This window comes from Eumetopias jubatus, unplaced genomic scaffold (genome assembly GCF_037043125.1).
Source record: "Eumetopias jubatus isolate StellerSeaLion01/CBP00866 unplaced genomic scaffold, mEumJub1_p1.0 scaffold_8, whole genome shotgun sequence".
Taxonomy (NCBI): domain Eukaryota; kingdom Metazoa; phylum Chordata; class Mammalia; order Carnivora; family Otariidae; genus Eumetopias; species Eumetopias jubatus.
Genome location: NW_028274814.1, coordinates 132881644 through 132904781, shown reverse-complemented (window position 1 = coordinate 132904781; position 23138 = coordinate 132881644). Strand labels below are relative to the sequence as shown.

The 23138-nt window shown below is 55.7% G+C and overlaps 1 protein-coding gene across 2 annotated transcripts; it reads left to right on the top strand.

Moving 5' to 3' along the window:
* The first annotated feature begins 4578 nt into the window (after nt 1-4578).
* NPTXR (neuronal pentraxin receptor) lies at nt 4579-22838 on the top strand. Of its 2 annotated transcripts, none has more exons than XM_028115651.2 (5): nt 4579-5208; nt 17431-17656; nt 19735-19982; nt 22094-22273; nt 22614-22838. In XM_028115651.2, exons 1-5 carry the CDS (start codon nt 4606-4608, stop codon nt 22836-22838), a joined length of 1482 nt encoding a protein of 493 aa, XP_027971452.2. In that variant the 5' UTR covers nt 4579-4605. The 2 variants fall into 2 exon arrangements, with proteins under 2 accessions (XP_027971452.2, XP_087881805.1); XM_088025679.1 differs by having other exon boundaries at nt 4606-5208; nt 17428-17656.
* The last annotated feature ends 300 nt before the right edge of the window (nt 22839-23138 follow it).

Here is a 23138-nt window from a genome sequence, read left to right as displayed (position 1 = left end):
GTGGATACCTCTTGGGGCCCTGAGACCAACCGCAGTGATTGAGGCTGTGGTTCATCCCACCAACCCCCACTTCTAAATGTCTCCTCGGGAAGAGAGACCCGGCGAGGGGGGGAGGGGCTTGGAGGAGATGCTTCCTGACCTGTGTGGAGAAGTGGATCTTCACAGCGCAAGGGGTGGGCTGTGGCAGCCACGGAGGGGGCACTGCTCAGCTCCCCCTTTAAGAATGAATCTGCATGGGGCTGCACCTGGTGCATTTAGCAGACACCCTCCAGCTGCCTTGCTTTCTGGAGCCAACCCAGCTTTTGTTTGTTCATTCATTAGAGCCATTTTAGGTTCACAGAAATATTGAGCAGACGATACAAAGATTTCCCGTACACCCCCTGCCCCACACATGCATAGGCTCCCCCACTATCAATGTCCCCCACCAGAGTGGTGCATTTGTTGCAAGGAATGAACCTACACTGACACACATTATCGCCCCAAGTCCCTCATTTACATTGGGCTTCACTCTTGGTGGTGTACATTCTATGGGTTTGGATACATGTATAATGGTATGTACCCACCATTATGGTATCCTGGAGAATAGTCTCCCTGCCCTAAAAATCCTCTGTGCTCCGCCGATTCATCCCTCCCTTCCCCATAACCCTGGCAACCACGGATCTTTTTACAGTCCTTATAGTTTTTACTTCTCCAGAATGTCATAGAGGTGGAATCATATAGCATGTGGCCTTTCGAGACTGGCTAATTTCACTTAGTCATATGCATTTAAGTTTCCTCCATGTCTTTTCATGGCTTGAGAGCTCCTTTCTTCTTATTGCTGAATAAGATTCCGTTGTCTGGATATACCAGTTTATTTACCCATTCGCCTACCGAAGGACATCTTGGTTGCTTCCAAGTTTTGGCAATTATGTATAAAGTTCCTATAAACATCTATGTGCAGGCTTTTGTGTGCACATCACCCCAGCTTCTGAGCTGAAGCCACCTTCTTCTGGAGCCGCTCCCAACTAATGACCAAGCACGAAAAGGGTATTAGGGATTGGGCATTTCTGCCCAATGCAAGACTTCCCCAATGGTCAGTCTTGACGCTGGAGCTCCCTGTTGGGTTGGCCAAGACTTTGTCAGATCTGCATTGGGGTCTGAGGCTCGCACAGCCCTTAGCCCCCAATCAACCACTTGCATATCCAACCCCATCTAAGTGCCTGCTTCCTGGAGGATCCACATGGCAAACTCTACCTCTACAATGACCCATCCAATTCTCTTGGTCATCCAACCTCCAAGGCTCAGTCTTTCCCCAGATTTCTGCATAGCTGGTTTCTCGGGTCATTCAGGTCTCAGCTCATGTGCAGGACCTTTCTGACAACCTTATAAATAATGCCAATCTCCCAAATCCACCCCCCCAACACACAGAAACACCATCTACAATTTTCTATAATATTACTTTTTAACTTTTCTTTGTGGTTCTCATGACTATTATAAATTAACTTATTTATTTAATTATTCATTTGTTTACTGCTTGCCTCCCCACTAGGTTATAAACTGAGTTTGTCTTATTTCCAGCTCTCTCCAGTGCCTGGCATTATGCTTGGCACAAAGTCGGTCTCAAAACATATATTTTGAATGAATAAAGATACTTGTTCATTTAGGGCAGAATCCCCTTACCCTAAGAATGGAATATAAGTGAAGCAACAAAAAGCCTAGAGGTGCGAGACTTTAGAGGGAAAATGTGGGGACAATTCAAGTCTGAGGGGAGTTCCCCTGAGAATCTGCTTTTCTGGCCATCTCTGGAGGGATTCTGTGTTAGGATCGGTGGTGGGGGCAGTCTCTCCCACAGTCCCGGAGAAATGGGTTTCAGGACCTCCCTGTCCTAGCCACCCCCTCTGCCTCCAGCAGCAGGCAGTGTTGGGGGCACTAGGTCCGCAAACATTCACCAAGAAGCTACCCTGCTGGATGGTGGGGATGGAGATGAGCCAAAGAAGGAGAGGAGTGGCACTCCAGGCAGCTGCAGCATGAACAAAGGCAGAGAGGGGCGTCATTCTGGTGTGTTTGGGGAATTATGCACAGTTTGACATTGCTCCAGACAGTGAGGAATAGGAGATGAGGTTGGAAGGATGAGCAGGGTCCAGATTACCAACAGTCTTACAAGCCAAGAGAAGCTAGCATCATAAGGCCTGGCATTTACTGAGGCTTTCCATGTATTACTGTTATTCCCCCATTTTATAATTTGGAAAACTGAGGTACAGAGAGGGTGTCAGGAATTGGGAAAGGCCTGAGACTTTACCCTCCTTGCAAACTATGTCGTACAACCGGTAACAGGGGCAGGCAGGGTGAGAATGAGGCTTTCTGGCTCTAAGAGAATCCATGCCCTTGGCCACTGGGCAGTACGGCCTCTTAAGGGGTTTGGAATTTATTCCATAAGGGACAGGGAGCTTAGAAGCAGGAGAGTGGCATGCTCCTATCACAGGTCTAAAAAGCCATTCTAGGGGCTAAACAGACCAATTTAACAAGATTTGACTTAAGCCTCTGGACCCATTTATTCAATTGTCCCTAAATCTCATGGGGTAGCTCACATAAAAGTGGCACCATTTGGTGCCCAAGCCACAGTGGCTCCCTTGCCCTTGGCAGCAGCCCCCTCTCTTGGCCTCCCCTGTGCTTCCCTGGATTTTCTGTAACAGTTTCTCCTGGGGATTTTAGATATGTGTTTCTGTCTTCACAGAACACACGTAGACGCACCAGGAGTCCCGATGCCTCATGCACCTGCAGGACTTCATGGTCCCCATTCTGCCTGCGTCTGTCTTCAGAGAGCCTGGCTCACCTCTCCATCAGGGAGATGCCTCCCCCAAGCTGTTCCGCCTGGCAGGGTTTCCAGGTCACTGTTCCAATGTGTAAACTAACTCACATCCACGCGCGTAGGGCTCTGGAGGTTCATCATATAGAGCTTACACTCGCTTGGCTCCCACTTTATAGCTCATGATCCTTGACTCCCAGAGAGATCTGGTGAGCAGGGCAGGCATCATCCTGGGGCTGAGGGAGGGGTGGGGTGTGAGGAGCATGTGCTCAGGGACCACTGGGCAGGATCCCAGTGGTCAAAGAGGGTCCCCCAGGGCGGTGGCCTTCTGAGAAATGTTCTGGTCTCTTCTTGCCACCAGCACTCTGCAGAGACCATACTGTAGCCATGGTGGTTCAGAGCCCCAGTTTGTGACTTGAGCCCCAGTCTCAAGTCAAGAATGCAGGCTAGGAAGGGAGACAGGCCTGGGTGTGGCCTAGGCTCAGGACTGACCTGGGTATGGCCTTGGCCAGTGACTCCCAGGAGCCACAGCCCCTCTCCTCCACCCTTTGCTGCAAACAGCCGAACATCCACAGCCTTCTCGGTGTCCTTCCAGCACTGGGAACTCAGGCTGGTCAGAAAACACCTCGTGGAAAACGAGCTGGACCTGAACTGTGGAGGATGGTAGGAAGTTTTTTTTTTTTTAAGTTTTTAATTGCAAAGTTAATTCGCAACAAAAAATATATATAGGCATTTTTGAAAGGAGAAAGTAAAAGTCTCCTCAACCACCTCCGCACCATAGGTCACTCCCATTCCTTCTGGTTCCTTCCAGTGCCTGGTCCACGGGTCCAGCAGGGTTTTACCTTCCTAATGTAGACTGTGGTGGGGAGAGGGGTCTTCTCTGGGACCCCCGATGTTTCATGCCCTTAAGGATTCTGCTACCCTCTGAGATCACAGGAAGTTTTTGTTTCTTTGTTTTTCTGCTGTGTGTGTGTGTGTGTGTGTGTGTGTGTGTGTGTGTGTGTGTGTTCTTGGGTTTTTGTTTTTTGATGGGGGTGGAGGGGAGTGAACCCTGTTCCTTCAGGAGGTCGGAGGTAGGGAGTGACAGGTTGGTGGTTGCCTCAAATTCTCCAGTCCCCTGCCCCCAATACTAACCTCTTTTCTTCTACCCACGCCCACCCCAGCTCAATCCTACAACCTGAGTCCCCTCAGAAGCGCCTGAACTCAAACGCTGCTCCAACGCATCCTAGCTGCGTGACCTTGGACAGTGACCTGACCTCGGTGGGCCCCAGGCTTCTCATTTCCCCGGTGAGCGTGTCCACCGTGAGGCTTAATTGAGCCCGACGCGGATACAAGCTCCCTGCCAGGTAGCTGTCGGCATTACGGGTTCGGGGAGGGGCCTGGAGCCCAGGAGGGGTGCGGCGGGGGTCCCCCGGGAGTCCCGCCGCGCGGCCACCGGGTCGCCGCCCGCCCCCTCCCCCCGCCCCGGCGCGGTGCGGACGGCGGTATCGCGCTCTCGGCGGCGCCCGGCACAGAACGGGTGCGGGGCTGGGCCAGGGCCGGCCCCGGGGGGAGCCGGCGGGGCGGGGCCGCCGCGCCCGCTCCCCCTCCCCGCCGCCCGCCGCCTTCTCCTCCTCGCGCCGCCCGGGCTCAGAGCGGCGGCAGCAGCGGCCGCGGCAACAGCTCCGGCTTCGGCTCCCGCTCGGCCCCGCTCGGCCCCGCTCGGCCCCGCGCGCCCGGGCCCCGCGCCCCGACCCCGCCGCCGCGCCTGCCGGGGGGCCTCGGGCGCCCCCGCCGCCCGCCTCACGCTGAAGTTCCTGGCCGTGCTGCTGGCCGCGGGCATGCTGGCGTTTCTCGGTGCCGTCATCTGCATCATCGCCAGCGTGCCCCTGGCGGCCAGCCCGGCGCGGGCGCTGCCCGGCGGCGCCGACAACGCCTCGGCCGCCTCGGCCGCCTCGGCCGCCTCGGCCGCCGCCGCCGCGTCCCCGGGCCCGCAGCGCAGTCTGAGCGCGCTGCACGGCGCTGGCGGCTCGGCCGGGCCCCCCGCGCTGCCCGGGGCGCCAGCGGCCAGCGCGCACCCGCTGCCGCCCGTGCCCCTCTTCAGCCGCTTCCTCTGCACGCCGCTGGCGGCCGCCTGCCCGTCGGGGGCCGAGCAGGGCGACGCGGCGGCCGGCGAGCGCGAGGAGCTGCTGCTGCTGCAGAGCACGGCCGAGCAGCTGCGCCAGACGGCGCTGCAGCAGGAGGCGCGCATCCGCGCCGACCAGGACACCATCCGCGAGCTCACCGGCAAGCTGGGCCGCTGCGAGAGCGGCCTTCCGCGCGGCCTTCAGGACGCCGGGCCCCGCCGCGACGCCATGGCCGACGGGCCCTGGGACTCGCCGGCGCTCATCCTGGAGCTGGAGGACGCCGTGCGCGCCCTCCGGGACCGCCTGGACCGCATCGAGGTGAGCGCCGCGCGCCGTCGGGCGCGGGCGGGGGGTGTGGGAGGGGCGGCCGGCGGGAAAGGGGAGGCCGGTGCCTGCCGCCACTGAGACACGGGCCCGGGGGGCGGGGGGTGCGCGGGAAAGGCTCCTTCCCCTCGCCTTTCCCTCCAGGCACCTCTGTGGCAAGCCTCAGTTTCCGCATCTGTGAAACGGGCGTCACAGTGTCCACTCGTAGTGAGGATTTACTAAAATGTAGGTATGTGAAAATGGTTGGCACGTGCTAGGACCTCGTTAAATGTCCGTTTCATTCGTTTCTTCCAGACACCCCCAAAGCAGCACCAGTCCCACTCGCTTCCTAGGGTCGGGAGGGAGAAAGGAGGCGCTGTCCAAGGGACTCGGGAATCTGCTGTCCTGCCGAAGAGCAGGGAACAGAGCGTCCCATAAGCCAAATCCGCGTGCCCCTCAGCGCTGCCCATCTCCATATCCCCCATTCGGCCTCAGACCACGGACCCAAGGGCAGCACCTTAAAGTGCTGGCCCAGCCCCCAGTACCTGGAAACCAGCAGCTCTGGGTGGGGACTGACTGGAGAATAGGGCCTCCCGCGGGTGGACACCTTCTTCCGACGTCCCTGGCTCAGGTCAAACACAGGGGGTCTAAGAGGGGGAGTCTGCTCTTGGCTGTGGTGTGGTCCCTGGCCATTTCTCCTCTGAGGTTGCCAGACCCCTACCTCCCTGGGGGAGCTGGGCAGACTTGGAAGGATGGATGTCTGCAAGACACTGACCACCCCCCAGCCATCCATGATTTCCAGTTGGCAGGGAAGGGGGTTAGCAACAAAATTGAGTCTGTGGAAAGAGGTGGGGGAGAGAGAGAGGCCAAAGCCCCCTTTCATATTTTCATATTTTCCCCCAACCTAGCAGAGCTGGCAAAGGCAGAGGGAGAAGAGCCTGGAAGAAAGGAAATGTAGGGACTCCCCCTCCTCATGGCTCCCTCAGATCAACCTCTGGCCTGACAGCAGAGACAAGGCCTGTGGGGAAGGCATGGCCATGGCCCAGCAGCCTTCCAGAAAGTCTGCTGGTGTCATCACCCACCCCACTGGGGGTCAGAGTGCAGCTAGGCCATCACAGCCAACCCTCTCACCTTACCTGTGAGAAACCGGGGGCTCAGCACCCTCCTAGGTGAGTGGCAGCGGCAGGAGGAACGCCCAGGAGGCTTGTCTGCCAGGCCAGCAGCATCCCCTTTTCCTCCCTCGACTCTGGGGCATTTCTAGAATGAGAGAGCCAAGAGCAGGAAGATAATCAGGGGAATGCTGAAATTCAACAGTGCAGGGGAGCCTCAGTTTCCTCACCTGTGAAATGGGGACAATAATAACACCTACCTCGTTGGGCTGTTGGGAAGATTGAGTGAGTTAGTCTTTTCGAATGGCCCAGAACAGCCATTGTCTGGCAGCGATGTGCTCTGTCAATGTGAGTGGTTGGTATTTTTGTCATTAAGCTATAATATTGATAATTTTTTAAGTAGCCAGAAATAAAAATGGGAACAAACACCCCTCTTTTAGGAAAAAGAGTTTATTAATGTAAAAAAAAAAAAAAAAAGCTGTGGTTTTCAGTAAACTTCCTCTTGCCTGCCCTAGCCCCTGCCTCCACACCCAGATGGCACCTGTGGTTCCTCCCGCGTCTGGGGTTGGCAGAGCTGGGCTTGCCCTGGACCTGTTCCCCAGCACCTGTGCATTCGGCAGGGTGGGCTCCCCTCCAGTTAGCCTGCTGAGGTTGGGGGGCAGGGCGGGGATCCTGGAGGCTGGGATTTGGCACCAGATTGGCCTCCTGGGTTGGGAGAGCCCTGGCTTCCCTGCACATAGCCCTCCTGCTTTCTGAGCTTAGTGGACCAGGAGGGAGAAGGGCGGGGCTCTGCTTGCCCACCAGGTCTGCCTTCTGAGCCTCGCAGCAGCTGGGGTCTGGACCCCGACAGTCCAGTGGGGCAGTCAGATTACTGATCTCAGTGGGACCGCGTGCATCGTGTAGCCACTACATACTTCCTCCCCTCTCTTTTCATCCAATATCCTCAAAAGGAAGCCCCCGGATTCCCGAGGTCTGTTTCCTTGTCCCTCCCCTCTCTCCCTTAATGGCACACTGAACGTGCTCTGGGGATGTCACCGGAGTTGATCAATTGAACAGGAATGATTCAGTCCTTATCTTTCTGAATGCCTCTCCAACAGCTGACCCCATCCCTCCCTCCTTCCTACAGACCTCCAGGCCCTTGGCTTCTAGACACCTCTCACCTGCTCCTTCTCCCTCTCTGCTTCTGTGTCCCCTTTCGGGGTCCTCCTCCTTTAATGGTTGCGCCCGCCTGGCTCTCCTTTCACTTTCCCTGGGTGAACTCAGCCACACCCTGCAGCTTCCAACACATATTCTACTGTGGTGCCCCAACCAACTTCATCCAGCCCAGGTTTCTCTCCCGAGCTCCAGACCGGTAGATCCAACTGCTTCCTGAGCACATCCTTCTGGACATCGCACCAGCCCCCTGCCCTCATGGTGCCCCAATCTGAACTCAGGTCCTCTGCCAACCTGCTTTTCATGTGTGTTCTGAGAAGCTCCTCCCCTCCCCTCCTCCTTCCAGTCGACCTCGTCTCTCTGGATGCTTGCAGCAGCCTCCTCAACCCACCAGACACACCCCTTTACCCATCTTCCTCCAGGCAGCCCCAGGGATCTTCCTTAAGCCCATCATGGGGCTTCCTTGTGGTGCAAACTCCCCAGCCTGCTCCCAGGCTGTCTTTTCAGAGCTGGCGCAACTCCCAGTTCCTTCTTGCCTCTGCCCAGATTACCCCCAGAGTATCCATACTCATCACCTAGGAGTTTGCTCTGAGGACACCACCTCCCAGAGGCCCTCCCTAATCACACACTGTCTTTTCCCTAGCCCCAATCCTTCTCGCATAACCCTGGGCACATCCCTGCCTGTCTCCACCTGGCACATCTCTGCATCACCTCCTCCCTCGCCCATTCAGCCTTCCACCAAAGGGGAGGGAGGTTCACACTGGCCCAGGCCTCCCCCTGAGGCCTCAAGTGAGAGCCACACTTGTGGCCTTACGAGAAATTGTCTTCCTTCCTGTGTTTTTATTTTTGTTATTGTTGTTGCTATTAATTGAAAAAAGTCAAAAGGTGTTTTGGGGGGGAGAAATCGCATTTAATTCCACCATTGTATCCGGTTTTTTTTTTGGCCCCTCTCGGTCCTTTCTCCAGAGGTAGACATTGTTCCAGAGTTGCTGGTTGCTGGTAATTACCATTTTAATGATGGCCATAATACACTGGAATCCATCTCTGACTCCATCATCCATCAATCCTCCGATCGTCTCTCATTACTGGAGATGCAGGTTGTTCCTAATTATTTTTCTTCTAGATGCTCATTGCAGGATCAGTTTCATGCAGATAGTTGTCTGGGTTTTTTTTTTTTTTTTTTTCTTTTTAGAAATTCTCTTGAATTATTTCTTTAGGCTGGAGTCCCAGGAGTGGTATTACTGCATCAGAGGATATTGATCTTTTATGGCTGTGGCCAAGAACCACTTTCCAAAAGGGTTGAACCATTTGTATGGCAACCAGCCATATATGCATGTTCCAGGGTTCCATTTTTGCATTAATTTAATATATGTGTAAAATGAAACTTTAAGATTGATTTAATCAGCAGTTCTTTGACTGAAACCACATCTCTAACCTGGCCTGGCAAGCTGGTTGCCTATCCCCATCTTGGAGTGGGAAGACAGGGGTAGGGAACACTCTGATGATGGTCACAGGGGACCCTGGACTTGATAACAATTATAGCTCACACTCACCGAGCACTGCGAGTTCGCTCATTTAATCCTCATTAAATCTCCATGAGGGAGGTAACAATTTTATTCCCCTTTTACAGATGAAAGAAACCCAACATTCAAAGCGGTTAAGACATTGGCCCAAGGTCACGCAGCAATGGGGCCTGGATTTGACCCTGTCAGTGTGTCTGGCTCCAGAGCCCTTCTTTGTGCTCCATTATTTTCTCTAGATCCACCTGGAAAGGTCAGACCTCACCTACCTTCAGGAGAGTGAGAAAGACAGATGAGGGCAGTGCCTGGTGCTGGATGTGGTCCTGGGCCATTTCTGCCTCTGCGCACCCAGAGCAAGAATGATGAGGGCCAGTCCTCAAAGGCTTGTCCTGCTGGCTGGCAGGATCATCAGAAGGCTCACGTGGGAGCTTTGCTGCTAATAGATAACAATAAGTAGTATTTATTAGCTTATCAGTCTTCAGCCCCGGGAAGTGGGCTGTATGCGTCTGCATCTTCCGGATAAGGACATGGAGGGCCAGAGACTCTAGAGGAATCAGGGCCTGGCACCCCACCCCACCCCCACCCCTGGCTTCGGTTTCCACTCCATAAAATGATATGGTGAGCCAGATGTTCTCTAAACACCTTCCAGCTCTAAATATTCTCTGAAATAGGCTGGCTGGTGGCATAAAGTGGAGTTCTTGTGATTTTAAGCTCTTCCCCTCCCTCAGTTTTTTTGTTTTCTTATCTGTAAAATGGGTGCAAGAAGGGGCTGGATTTGGTCCTGGCCCTTTGGGCTCTAAATTGGGAATTCTTGGGCAGATGCGTCCTGCTTAGGAATTGTGGGGGGGCGGGCGGGGTTACATGTGTGCGTGGCCCCAGCCACCCACTCCCACACCTCCAGTTTCCGAGGGAAATCTGCGGATAAACACAGTGGTATGGAGAAGCTCCTGGTGCCTTTTCTAAAGTCTGTTGGTTGCTTTTGCTTTTCTCCTCCATTGCTGCGCATTCTGGCAGCTTCTGCCTGGTGGGAGCTGGTTCCCCTCACCCTGCTTCTTTGGCTGTGGAGGGGGCTGGCAGGGTGCAGTGAAAGAACTTCTGCCCGTTGAGGATGTGGAAACTCAGTGCCCACCAGCCACCTGCAGACGCTGTGGCTAGCCTCGCCCCATCTCCTGGTGGGGCGCACATACTGGGAAGTCTTAACCCGCACTCCTGCCAGTGTGACACCTTTGCTCTAGCAGGAAACCTGGTGTTTCAAACCCCGGCTCTGCCACCTGCTGGCTGTGACCTCAGAAAATTCCTTCTTCTCTCTAATCCTTAGCTTCCCCATCCGTCAGATGGGGAGGGAGGGGCGGGACCCCGGGAGGGTCCCTCTTGTCCTGTCATGCTGGGCCCTTGCGGCCTCTCATCTCTGGCAGTCCTTCCCCCAAGAGAGGCCCGTCCTGCCCTTCCAAGCCTGCTTGGGAGAAGTCAGGGCCTTACCTGGGGGATTTTCTTTATTTGAGGTATATCTTACATTCCAGATATGTAAGAGCTCATATATCTTGCGTATAAAACACATAAATCTTAAGTGTACAGCTCAGTGAAAATTCGCGTATGGATACATGCATGAGAGCACCACCCAGATCAAGAAGAGGACATTTCCAGTGCCCCCCAAAGGCTCCTTTGTGACCCCTAAAGTCCCTTCTTCCCCAGAGGTACCACTCTCCCAGCTTCGGCCACCATAGATGTGGTCTGTATTTGAACGTTATACGACTGTTCTCAGACAGCTGCGCCCTGTTGGGTCTGCTGTTTGTTGTGTTTGTCTGACATTCGATCGCGGGGCATGTATCGGAGATGCGTTATTTTTCCACACTGTGTAGTGTTTTGACATATGGATGTGCCTAAGTTTACTTACCCTTCCTCTATGGATGGACATTTATGTTGTTTCTGGCTTGGCGTTATTACAAATAAGGCTGCTGCGAACATTCTTGTGACATCTTTTGGTGGCGATAAGCCCTCATTTCTCCTGGCTACATCCCCAGGAGTGGGTGTCTGGGTCCCGGGAGAGACATTTATTTAGCGTTAGGAGGTGATGCCAAACACTTTTCCAAAGTGGCAGTAAGCGTCGACATGCCCACCTGTGTGTGAAGCTTGCCAGCCTTGGTATGGTTATTTTTAAAACCCTCCCCATTCTGGTGGGTGTGTAGTGAACTCACTGTGGTTTTAATTTGTGTATCTCTGATGACTCATGATATGGAGCACCTTTTCTTATGTTCATTGGCCATTTTGTGAAGTCCTTGCCTGTGGGAGGTGGAAAGAGGTCAGGGGTTGGTGCTCCTCACCAAGTGAAAATGTGGTGGGGTTTCCTGAGGACAGTCTTGGGCCCATGGTCCCCATAGAACTCTGGGGATGGGGACTGAGACAACCAACCCAAAGTGGAAGCACTTTTGTGCCCCCCACATACCCCTCATTTGACTCCAGGGGAAGCTGAGGCTCAGAGAGGCTGAGTAACTTGCCCGAGGTCACACAGCACAGCAGAAGCTGAGCTAAGCTCACAGCCAGGATTTTCTATAAAAATGGACTGTGGGGTAGAGGGGATTCTCAGTCTTTGCTGCAGATTTTTGGCTAGGGCCCAGAAGTATGTGGGCAAGCAGGACCTTAGAGGGAATTCTGTGGCCGCCTCAGTGCAGCAGCTGGATGGGGAATACTTGAAGGGAGAGGCAAGGGGGCCCGGGGCTGGGGGTATCCTGTCACTTACTCTGGGGCCTCTGAGCCCAGGAGGGTGGATGGACAGATGCTCAGAGAACCTTCTCCTTGCCTCGCCACACAAGGAGCCCCCTGACCTGGCACCCTGGCTCACAGACACCCATTTAGACAAACTTTTGGTTACAGTTCCAAATTGGCCTTGCGGACCCAGGACCAAGGATCAGGCTGGCCTCTGCTGCCCGCACGGTTACCACTCCCTGTGCCCTCCCGCCCCTCAGTAGATGCAAATGCTACTCCTGACTATACCCATTTATCAGCCACATAGTGTATGCCAGCCCTCACCACGTTCCTTCATTTGGTCATTAATTATATCCCAAAACGTAGAGACCATTATTAAACCCATTTTACAGTTGAGGAAACCAACGGTCCCAGGAGTTGAGCAGCTTGCTGGGGCTCCTGAAACTTCAGCTCACCGCCTCAGTTCCTGCATCTGTACAGTGGGCTTCCTCACTTCCCCAGATTGTCGAGAGGGGTTGTGAAATGTGTGCACAGACCTAGGAAGTCGGGAGCCTGGAAATGACGCTGACCTGTCTGATGTGAGAGTCGTGCCTGAACTCGTGACATCGAGTTGTTCCAGCCTATGTGGACGCGAGGATGAATGAGGGAGGGAGGGACCGAGGGAAGGAAGACTTTGCAGGCCCCCCACAAAGCCCTCTCTCCTCTCCCTTCGGAGCATCTTAGATCAGGGGTCGGGAAAGCTGCTGTCTGGAGGGGGAGCCAGCATTGCCCAGGGGAGGTGCGACTGGAGCAGGAAGTGTGTTCTTAGCAGAAGGAACAGCATGTACGGAGGCCCTGGGAGAAGGGAGCCGGGGGCAGTTGGGGACTTTAGGTGCAAAGGAGGTGTAGCCTGCAGGGGTGGGTAGTGACGGCTGAGATCAGAGGGGCTGCGACTTTACAGGTGGGAGAGGGGAGCTATTGAAGGATTTTAAGCAACACTGTTGGTTTAGCAGTTAGGCAGCTGCCCCTGGCTGCCCGGTGGAGAAGGGCCAGTGTAGGGGCCCAGGTGACCGGGGCCTGGACTAGGGAGGCCCAGAGGACCCAAGTGAGACTACCATTAAGATTCAGGGTTAGATTCTACCCTCAGAGACTCTGCTTTTGGATTTTTCCCTGTTTTTTTAAAGAAAGTCATTGCGGAGTATCTCAGACATACACAAAGGTATAAAGAATGCCATCCAGGTGGGGACCCAGACTCAAGACCCAGAACGTTTGCAATCAGCTCGTGCCCTTCAGAGCCTCCCAGCTCCACCAGCCCTCAAGAGAGAGTCACCACTGCCCCGATTTTGTATTCATCTCTCCCCACGTGTTTCTTCCTGCTTTTTACAAATACATGATCTAGTTTTGAATCTTTGCAACTTTATACAAATGGTATCCAACTGTTCTTCTGTAACCTGCTTTTTCTCTCAACATAATGATTGAACAAAAAGGTTTATGGTTAGAGTTGGAGAAGGATGGGCTCCTTCAAGAGCTATTTAAGTAGTGGCAGTAAGAACTGACACCAAGGAGCTCCTGGGTGGCTCAGTCATCAAGCGTCTGCCTTCGGCTCAGGTCATGATCCCAGGGTCCTGGGATCGAGCCCCGCATCGGGCTCCCTGCTCCGTGGGAAGCCTGCTTCTCCCTCTCCCACTCCCCCTGCTTGTGTTCCCTCTCTCGCTGTGCCTCTCTCTGTCAAATAAATAAATAAATAAAATCTTAAAAAAAAAAAAGAACTGACACCAAGCGCCTCCCGGGCCTGCTCTGCCCTCAGGGCAGTATATAACTCACTTCTCACTACAGTGTGATGAGATATTGCTGCACCCTTTTTGCTGGGGAAACTGAGGCACCGCAGCTGTACACGAGGTCACTAGGCGGGTGGAACCCAGCTGTGAGCCCAGCAGATTCCCCCTGGACTTGGGGGTGGTCAGATGGGGAGGTGAGGAGACCGCACCCACAGTGCCGCCGTGAAGCCTCTCCTCCTCCACCCTGCCCACCACCCCCAGAGCTGGGCCCTGCACTGTCCCGGGGGCGGGGGCTGAGCTAGGCGCTGAAGTCCGGCACCCTCCCTCTGCTCCCCGAGGGAAAGGAGCAGACCCCACCTGGGGACGAGGTGGTTGGGTCCTCCCCACATCCTCCCAGCCTCCGAGCCACCCTCCCTAGGCAGGTCCCTGCTCTCCGGGTCCCTCAGTGAGGTCGCCCCCCCCCCCCCGCCACCGCGGTCTGACAGCCCGCCGCACCCTCCCAGTCTCTTCATGGCCACCGGAACCTCTTCCGCTGCCCCCCCCCAGGCAGGCAGGGCAGCCAGCACTCTGCCCACTTGGCAGACTGAGACCCACACTGTGAGGGAAGGATGGAAGAAGGTGAACAGCTTCTGGAACCTGAAGGGCCTGGGCTGGGGTTCCTGAAACTTCAGCTCACCGCCTCAGTTCCCTCATCTGTAAAGTGGGCCTCCTCACCTCCCCCGATTGTCGAGAGGGGTTGTGAAATGTGCGCACAGACTTCCCCGGTGCAGGACCTGGCACGTGGTACGCGATGATGAGGACAAGGGCCACTGTCGCATTCTCGTTACTGAGTGCTAATGAGCCCAGCGCGTTCGCGCTGAGCCGGGCTAGGACTCCGGGCTCTGGCTCGGGGCCCGTACACTCACGCCGAACCCCACCCAGACTCCCAGCGCAACAGTCTGTGGGTTCGGAGCCCCCCCTCTCGCTGCCTCGTCAGGACCTGAGTGGGGGTGACCCCTCCCCCCATCTTGGGCTAGGGGCCCAGTTGGCATCAGCCAGGAGCCCACGCGGCACAGCCTGCGCCTGCAGCAGATGGGAAAGTGGGGGGAGTCATGTTCTTCTGATTCAGACACTGAGGTGGGGAGGGGGCCGCACACGATCTTCAGAGCCCACCTCCTCCCTGGCCTTCCTGCCGGCAACAGAGCTGGTGGCTCTGACAAAAGAACAGCTTGCACGCCCGCCTCGCTCAGCATGCACGGCTTCTCCTCACCACGGCGTCTGTGTAAATAGCACTAGACGTCCTGTTCCCCCTCTGAGGGAGGAGGACGCTCTGCTCGAGCGCTCTAGAGGTGTCAGCTTTGCCCAGCCCCATTGCTGTCGGAAATTCAAAAAGGCTTCTGCCTCAGTTCCCCCATCTGTGAAATGGGGGCACTAAGAGTACCAAGCAAAATGAGCGGCTGTGGGGATCGGTGAGTAAATACACGTGCAGGGGCAAGGACGGGCCTGGCACCCTGTCTCATTCAGACGTGTGGCCCTCCTGTCAAGCTTGGCCCCGTGGAAAGAGGGAAACTGAGGATAGAGGGTGCCGGAGCCCAGGAGATGCAGCCGTGGCCCTGCTGGCACTGAGATGGGATGCCTCCTATGAGCTAATTGCCTCAGCCCAAGATTTACTGGACGTTCAGCCACTTTAAGTGCGGTGGGTGGCTGGCCCTGACACTCCATGGGCTTTCGTGGCCAAGGGAAGATTCTGGAGGTAGCCAGCTCTTCGTTGGCTGATGTATTCAAGGCTCACAGTTTGCATTCTGTTTTTATTGTCCAGGAGGGCCTGTTACTTCAACCCTTCCATCCTTCCATCCGTCTGGGGATGGACAGAGCTGGACCTGTTGTCCCTGTTTCACAGAAGAGGAAACTGAGGCTTTGTGTTTAGCCAGAGTTAGGATTCGTAGGCACCCAGGGAGGTAGAAGGAGCCCTCCAGATAGGGTATCGGAGGTTAGTGTAACAGGGGTGGGGCCAGCTGTACAGAGCTGCTCATTAGTCCATGCCCCACCCACCACACTTGGCCTGCACCCCAGTCTGGGGCACCAAGCAGGCGGTTGCACGGATGGGTGGCTGCGCCCTCTCAGGTGGGATGTGGTGGGGGATAAAGGTGGCCCGCTGTGGGGGCCTCTGGGTGGCTCAGTTGGTTAAACGTCCAACTCTTGGCTTTAGCTCAGGTCGTGATCTCAGAGTCATGAGATCGAGCCCTGCATCAGGCTCTGCGCTCAGCGGGGAGTCTGCTTGAGATTCTCTCTCCCTCTCCCTCTGCCCCTCCTGCTCATGCCCTCTCTCTCTCTCTCTCTCTCTCTCTCAGAATAAATAAATAAATGTTAAAAAAAAAAGTGGCCCACTATGGTCCAGCTTTGGTCCTGGCTTTTGTCCTGCACACCACCATTTAATCCTGACCACAGGTCTGCAAGCTGGGCATTCCAAGCCCTCATTTTGTAGATGAGGAAAAATGACACCAAAGAAGTTAGCCCCCCTGCCCCCACTCCCGAGGTGGGGTGTCAGTCCCTCCAACTCCCCAGCATGAGGTCATGGCAGCTTCTCTCAGGCGCTGGCCTCCCCGCCCCACCCTCCAGCACTTTGAGGCAGGACACCCATTTATCTGCTCATCACACAGCTAGAAGACACGCACCTCAAGTCGAAGGAATCTGCCCAGTCTCACCCAGCAAATGACCACAGGGCCAGGGCTGGGCCAATGAGGCTCGGGAGGGGTATCCTGTACTTGCTCCAAGCCAAGGGGCCATCCTGCGAGGCACGGGGCACTCAGGAAATGTTAGGTTGTGCTCTTGGTTTTCTGTTTTGCCCTCGGCAGTTACCTTCAGCACTGGGTGCAGGGCCCAACCCATAGTAGGTGCTCCCTCATTATTCCTTGCTCAGTGAAAGTATGGTAAGAATTCAGTGACCTCAGGCCTGGGGCTAAGCCTGCAGGCAAGGCCCAGGGCTGATTGAGCAGGAGCTGCTTGGGCCCTTGGGGAGTGTGGAGGAAGCCAAGGGGACAGGGAAGGTCCTAGAAGCTCACTGAATTATTAATGTCTGCCAGAGACTACCCCCTCCCAGAGTCTGGACTTGAGGCTTCGCCTGCCTTCTTCCACTCCAGAAGGGCTTCTTCCAGCAGGAGACGGGGAAGAGAGCCCCCCTCCCCGGGCCCCTGCTCCCATTCTCCTGCCCGCTGGGGTCATAAGGCAGCAAAAGGGAGGCTCTAAAAAATCCTGGGCAGGATGAGGGTGTCAGAAACCAGCTTGGATCACTCTGCCCTGGGCTGTAATTGCAATAACCAGCCTCTGTTCATTGGCATTTACTACTTAGCCATCCCCCAACCCCCCTTCTAAATAGGTACCGTTGTACCCTGTTGCATGTGAGGAAACGGGGGTTCAGAGAAGTGGAGGCATTTGCCCAGGGTCACACAGCAGATTGACTCTGGAGCTGGATTTGAGCCCTGGGTTTTCTGACTAAGGCACACCATTGCAGCCCTATTCCAGAAGCCCCTGGTTTGTGCCTCTGCATCTGCCCAGTGCCCACACAGAGCCTTGCACCATTTTGAGAAACCTGGCGAGCGAATGAGTGAAGACTAAGACAATCCACCCCTTCAAGAACCTGTCAGCATACAGCTTTTGGTTATGAAGGACTCAGCCGTGGCTCTCAACCCTGACTGCAATGTGAGAACCACCCAGGGGAGCTTCTAGAGCTCTCCACCGCCAGCCCCCCCACCTCCACCCCACCACAGGCTGAGATGTTCTTGAGGGTAGACCCAGCCTGCTTTCAGCTTACCATCAGACACCGGCAGTGGAAAGAACCTGCTCTTTCGCTGAACTGTGTTGCCTGAATTTGATATCGCCATCCCCATTTTGCCTTTGGGGAAGCTGAGGCTCACCTGGGGTCACCCGACAGGGGTGGTGGGCATCTCTGAGCCCTGTGTCTCTTTCCTTCTGCCCTCCAAGTGACCTCACATGCCCTTTCTTCTGCCCTGTAAGCAGCAGGAGCTCCCAGCCCATGTGAACTTCTCAGCGGCCCCAGCCCCTGTGCCCGCGGTGCCCACAGCCCTGCACTCCAAGATGGACGAACTAGAGGGGCAGCTGCTGGCCAAGGTGCTGGCCCTGGAGAAGGAGCGTGTGGCTCTCAGTCACAACAGCCAGCGGCAGCGGCAGGAGGTGGAGAAGGAGCTGGATGCGCTGCAGGACCGCGTGGCTGGACTGGAACATGGTGGGTCCAGGGCCCAGCAGAGGGCATGGCAGGCGGGGCCTTGGTTCCCAGATGGGTCCTCAAGGAGGCAGATTCACTTGAAAACATTTTTGTGCTCTCCAGAGGCTAAAGCTAGATGGGACAGTGGGGAGGAGGCTGCGAAACCCAAGAAGGAGAGAATAATTAGGGAATATCATTATTTTTCTTAACAGTTAGCATTTTCTGGCCCTTACGTTCTGGGAGTGGGCTAAGGACTTGACATGTCAGCTGGTTTAATCTTCACAAACCACACGGGGGTGGTACTGTTCGTCCCATTTCACAGATGAGGACACTGAGGCTCAGAGAGGTCAAGCGACTGAGGCCCAGCGTCACACAGCCAGTGAGTAGTGGATCTGGACCTCAAACCAGGTCTGAGGTTTGGACTTTTCCAAAGTCCATGCATTTAACCACCCCACAAAAATCGCACCTTCTGTGAATCAGAATTTTGCTCCTTGCTTAGCAACTGGGCCTGGCAGTGCCAGGAGTCAGAGAAACGTGCTGTCATGGACAGTGCTCAGGTCTGAGCATCAGGAGCCCTGGCTCCTGGCTCCACAGCTGTCACTGGCTTGCTTTGCAATTTTGCTTCCTTTCCCTAGGCCTCGTTTTTCTCATCTGAAATGTGGGGATCTAGGACTCCTGAGCTCTCAGGGACCTTTCCTCTTTGAAACCTTGTGAGGACCACCCTTAAGAGGCTTACAGACAAGTTAGGGATACCAAGGGGAAATCATGAGCAATTATTGGGGACTGGCTTAGATGTGGGACGTGAGTTCAGGAGAAGGAAATCCAAGAGGCTTCCTGAAGGAGACGAGCCTCGGGTTGGTCTTTGAAGGCAGAGGGAGAGAGTCAGTTTTGGAGTGGAGGGGCCAGAGCAGGGGCAAGGCAGAAGGCGAGGCACGACCCAGTGGGTTTCAGGGCTCGCATCCTGGCTGGAGCACAAAGACAAGAAAGGCAAACTCATCCCTCCTCAGTCCTGCCACTGGCCCCCTGTACTGCATATTCTAAGGGATTGAGGGACACACCCCTCCAGAAGCTGCAGAGCAGAGAGGAGGCAGACAGCTAGGCTGGATGTCTGTGTGCCTGTGAGCAAGTTGTGTCCCTTCTTGGAACTCAACTTCCTCATCTATGAAAGGGGTTTCAAGGGGCACTGAGTCCCTTCCTCTCTTACCATGTTGCATCAGCACATCAGCCTTCACCCCAAGCCTCAAGCAGACCTGGGAACCCAGGTCCACCATTTCCAGCCCCAACCCCCTAACCCCAGCCCTCAACAAGCAGCTAGAGAAGGGGACCTCCTACCCTAGAGGTGGGTGTGGTAGGTGTTACCCCCTGGCCTTGGAAGAGGTGACTCTCTAGTCTACCCCTGCAGAAAGCCCTCTGATACTCAAGACATAGAATCCCTGAAACTCTGCACGGGAAGGCACCCTGGACACCAAGGAGTCCCAAGATGATCTTGTTCGGATGGCACCTCTGCCGCTGACCAGCTGCGTGACCTTGAGAATATGACTTAATCTCTGCACCAAGGCTTCCTCCTCTGTGAAATGGGGATTATAATAGTGGTTACCTCATGGGGTTGTCACAAGAATGATGTGAAAGCATTTAGAACAGTGCCTGCCAGGTAGAAGGTTCTGTGTAGTGCTATTAAATAAATAGGCAAAGAACTCAGAAAAATGATCATTGCCACAGCTCAGGTTTGTTGAGCATTTATTATAGGCCAGGCCCTTTATGTAGTTTGTCCCGCTCGGCCCTCACACAAGCCTGGGAGGGAGGAAATCTTATTTATGTCATTTAACTGAGCAAACCCGGGCTGGAGAGGTGACGTTGAACTTGTGGGATGTCACATGGCTGGAAAGTGTGGAGGCAGGATTTGAACTCAGGACATCTCAGGTCCAGAGCCCTTGTGTTTAACCACACCCGTCAACACAGAGGCAGAGTAGAGAGGTCCATGAAGGCACCTGGCACATGGCAGATGCCCAGGGACTAGGAGCCCTCATCCTAGAGTCTGCCCTGCCCCCCCATCAGTGTCCACTGACCCCCACCATGTCCACCTTGCCCACCCCGCTCAGGGTCCTCAGCCTACAGCCCTCCAGATGCCTTCAAGATCAGCATCCCCATCCGCAACAACTACATGTATGCCCGTGTGCGGAAGGCACTGCCTGAGCTCTACGCCTTCACCGTCTGCATGTGGCTGCGCTCCAGGTCGGGTGGCAGTGGCCAGGGCACGCCCTTCTCCTACTCGGTGCCCGGGCAGGCCAATGAGATTGTGCTCCTGGAGGCGGGCCACGACCCCATGGAACTGCTGATCAATGACAAGGTGAGTGGGGGCTGGGCGGAGTGGGAAGAAAGTGGGGGGCGGAGTTACCCTTCCAGGAGCACCTGCACTGGGCTAGGTCCCAAGCATGTGGGCCCTTTCCATTCCCCTGCTCGGCAGCTTCAGCACACAGGAAATGCCTACTGGGTGGCAGGCTGGGTTCTGGGGATACAAAGACAAGCCAGACCTGGGACTGGCTGAAGAAGGGCTTGTATCCAAGAGAGGCTGTCAGTGATGGCGTTTCCATTTACAGAGGAGGCCCGTGGGGCTTCCCCAGTGACCCAGCTGCGGGAGCAGGGCTGAAAGGGTCTGTCCCAGGGCCCTGCTCATTCTCCTGGACAGGATGAGAAGCAAATGAGGCCCAGGGACCTACCTAGGGAAGGGAGTGCTGGAGGACTCCTCACCCCCCCTCCTCCCCTGAGGCCAGCCCCTCCGCCCCTCCCCTCACCTGGAGAGTAGACTGGTGCCCTTGTTCTGCCCTTGGGCCACCCATCTTCCCCATGCCTGGGCCGCCCAGCCCCCACTCACCTTGTCATTGGTGACATCCGGACAAGGACACGGGGGAGTGGTGTGGGAGTGGCATGTGATTGAGCAGGAGAAGAGGAGTGTCTTATCATCCTCATTCACCCCAGTATCCTCCTCTACCTGCCATATTGCTTTGGGATTTGCAGGCATGGTGGTCTTTTGAGACACCCCGCCCCGGAGATGCAGACACCATGTGTCACACCCACCTATGACCCCCCCACAGCCACTTAGAGCTGCCGGGAAGTGGCTGTCACCCATCAGAAGCCAGCTCAGCAGGAGGTGTCTTTCATGGGTGTCCTGGAGGAGGAGGAGGAGGAGGAGGAGGAAGGAGATGGGGCCAGGGGGCAGTGAGTTTCTCTTGTAGCCCAGTAGGTCCTAAGAAGACTGGGGTAGCTGGAGTACATCTAGATCCTGCTGCCATGTCCCCTTCACACACCCCCTGGCTGCCATCCTTGGCCCTGCCCAAGCTCAGCACTCTGCTCTCAGGGGAAAGGATTCAGCACCCTGGACAGGGCACAGCACGGCCCTATTCCAGGAACTCTAGCGTCTTTTTAAACGTCAGCCTCACAGGTTACTCAGTTCCCCTTTTATTCCAGCCTCTTAGCCTTTGCTCCTGCTGTGCCCCCACCTTGCTTTGACTTGCAGTGGAACAGTCAGATCCATTGTCCTTCCAGAGGTGTTTGAATACCATGTCTGCTGTCCCACACCTGCCTCTTCCTCTGGACCTCCCAAATGGCCCCTGTTATTTTGCCTTATAATATTGTCCCTGAAGTTCTTCCCTCCCCTGCAGACTCAGCTCATTTATAGCTAGGACCAGATCCACATCCCCAGTGTCCAGAACAAGCCTGGCACTAAGTGGGCCTCAGAGAATGTGTATTAAAGCGTGATCTCACAGAACTCTGGACATGAAAGAGCCCTTCGGGAGTCCCAAATCCACAGGCAGCAAGTGCATTTCATCTCACAGGCCAATGCTAATCAATCACCAGCGGCTTCCCAGAGCACTGTTTTAGGAAAGATCCTGGGGCTGAGCCTGGGTTCACGATTGATTAGCCATGTCCGCCTTGGGTAGACGAGGCAGAGGTGGCTACATATTTGCCATCCTTTGCCTGACCATGAGCATCCTTTGCATGAGGAACTGAGGCCCAGGAAGGACAGAGCAGCTTCCCCAAGGTCCCACAGGAAGTTGGTTGGCAGAGCCAGGGCTGGATGCCAGTGCCCAGCCTCTGAGTCCAAGGCTGCTCGTACTCCTTGAGCCCAACCGTGTGCCAGGCGCTGTGTGAGGTGTTCAGAGGCTGTGAAATGTGGCTCCCGCACCACATGACCTTACAGGCCTGTGAGGGGGTGAATAAGGAACCTGGAAACACCCGAAAACCAATACTGAATAGTCCCTTGTGATCTGAGAGAAGCTGCCTGGTTAAGTTGTGCGGAAAGAGGAAAAAGTGGTCAGAAAGACACGGGGTTGAGAGGAAGGGGAGGGTAAGCCTCAGCTCAGTCCCTGGAAAGGACATGGGTCTCCTGGGCCCCACCCCACTGGTCCCGCCTTGGGACTTGTGGCACCTCTGACCTGGGGTTGCGGGACCTATGTCCAGGTGGCCCAGCTGCCTCTGAGCCTGAAGGACAATGGCTGGCACCACATCTGCATCGCCTGGACCACAAGGGATGGCCTGTGGTCTGCCTACCAGGACGGGGAGCTGCAGGGCTCTGGTGAGAACCTAGCCGCCTGGCACCCCATCAAGCCTCATGGGATCCTTATCCTGGGCCAAGAGCAGGTAAGGCTCAGGGTGGTATGGGGGCTTGAGGCCTGAGTAGGTATCATACTCACCCAGGGCCCCTGAGAAGGAGGGGTTAGGTAAAGGGACCCTGGAAGCACAGCAGTAATCAGTCTGACCCAGCCATTCTGCAGATGGGCAAACTGAGACTCAGAATGAGCAGTGACCAGCCCAAGGGGCTGGAACCTTGGGGACAGAGGGGGCAGCTTGGGGCAGGGCTAGAACTTTATGGGCGGGGCTTCAGCAGGACCTGGGGCCTGATTGAGTCTGTCTGCCTGTCTTTCCTGATGGCTCACTCCATGTTTCTCTCTCTCCTTTCTCTTCTGCTCTCTTGGCCCAGGACACCCTGGGTGGTCGGTTTGATGCCACCCAGGCCTTCGTGGGTGACATCGCCCAGTTTAACCTGTGGGACCACGCCCTGACACCTGCCCAAGTCCTGGGCATTGCCAACTGTACCGGGCCGCTGCTGGGCAACGTCCTCCCCTGGGAAGACAAGCTGGTGGAGGCCTTCGGGGGTGCAAAAAAGACCACCTTTGATGTCTGCAAGGGGAGGGCCAAAGCATGAGGGGCCACCTCATCCAGGGTCCCTCCCTTGCCTGCCATTTTGGGGACCTTACGGTGGGGGCACACATTCCCTCCTCAGCCTACCCACACACTGGCCTTCCCTCCTGCCCTGCTCCTGGCCATGCCTCCCGTTTCCCCCGCCTATACCCACACCTCCAGAATGCCCTGCCCTGCAGTGGCTGTCCCCTAACCCCACTTGGATGGGGACAAGCAGCTCAAGCCAACAGGTCAAGCCTGGGGTGAGTCCAGGGCCTGGTGGGGGGTGATAACAGTGCCCACAGCACTGTCCACCCTCTCGGCA

Bases quoted from the DNA above. Each gene is read 5' to 3' on its own strand.
- NPTXR (XM_088025679.1), top strand. From the start codon at position 4,606: ATGCTGGCGTTTCTCGGTGCCGTCATCTGCATCATCGCCAGCGTGCCC. The intron at 17,657-19,734 runs GTGGGTCCAGGG...CACCCCGCTCAG, and splicing joins CGTGGCTGGACTGGAACATG to GGTCCTCAGCCTACAGCCCT. The intron at 22,274-22,613 runs GTAAGGCTCAGG...CTCTTGGCCCAG, and splicing joins TTATCCTGGGCCAAGAGCAG to GACACCCTGGGTGGTCGGTT.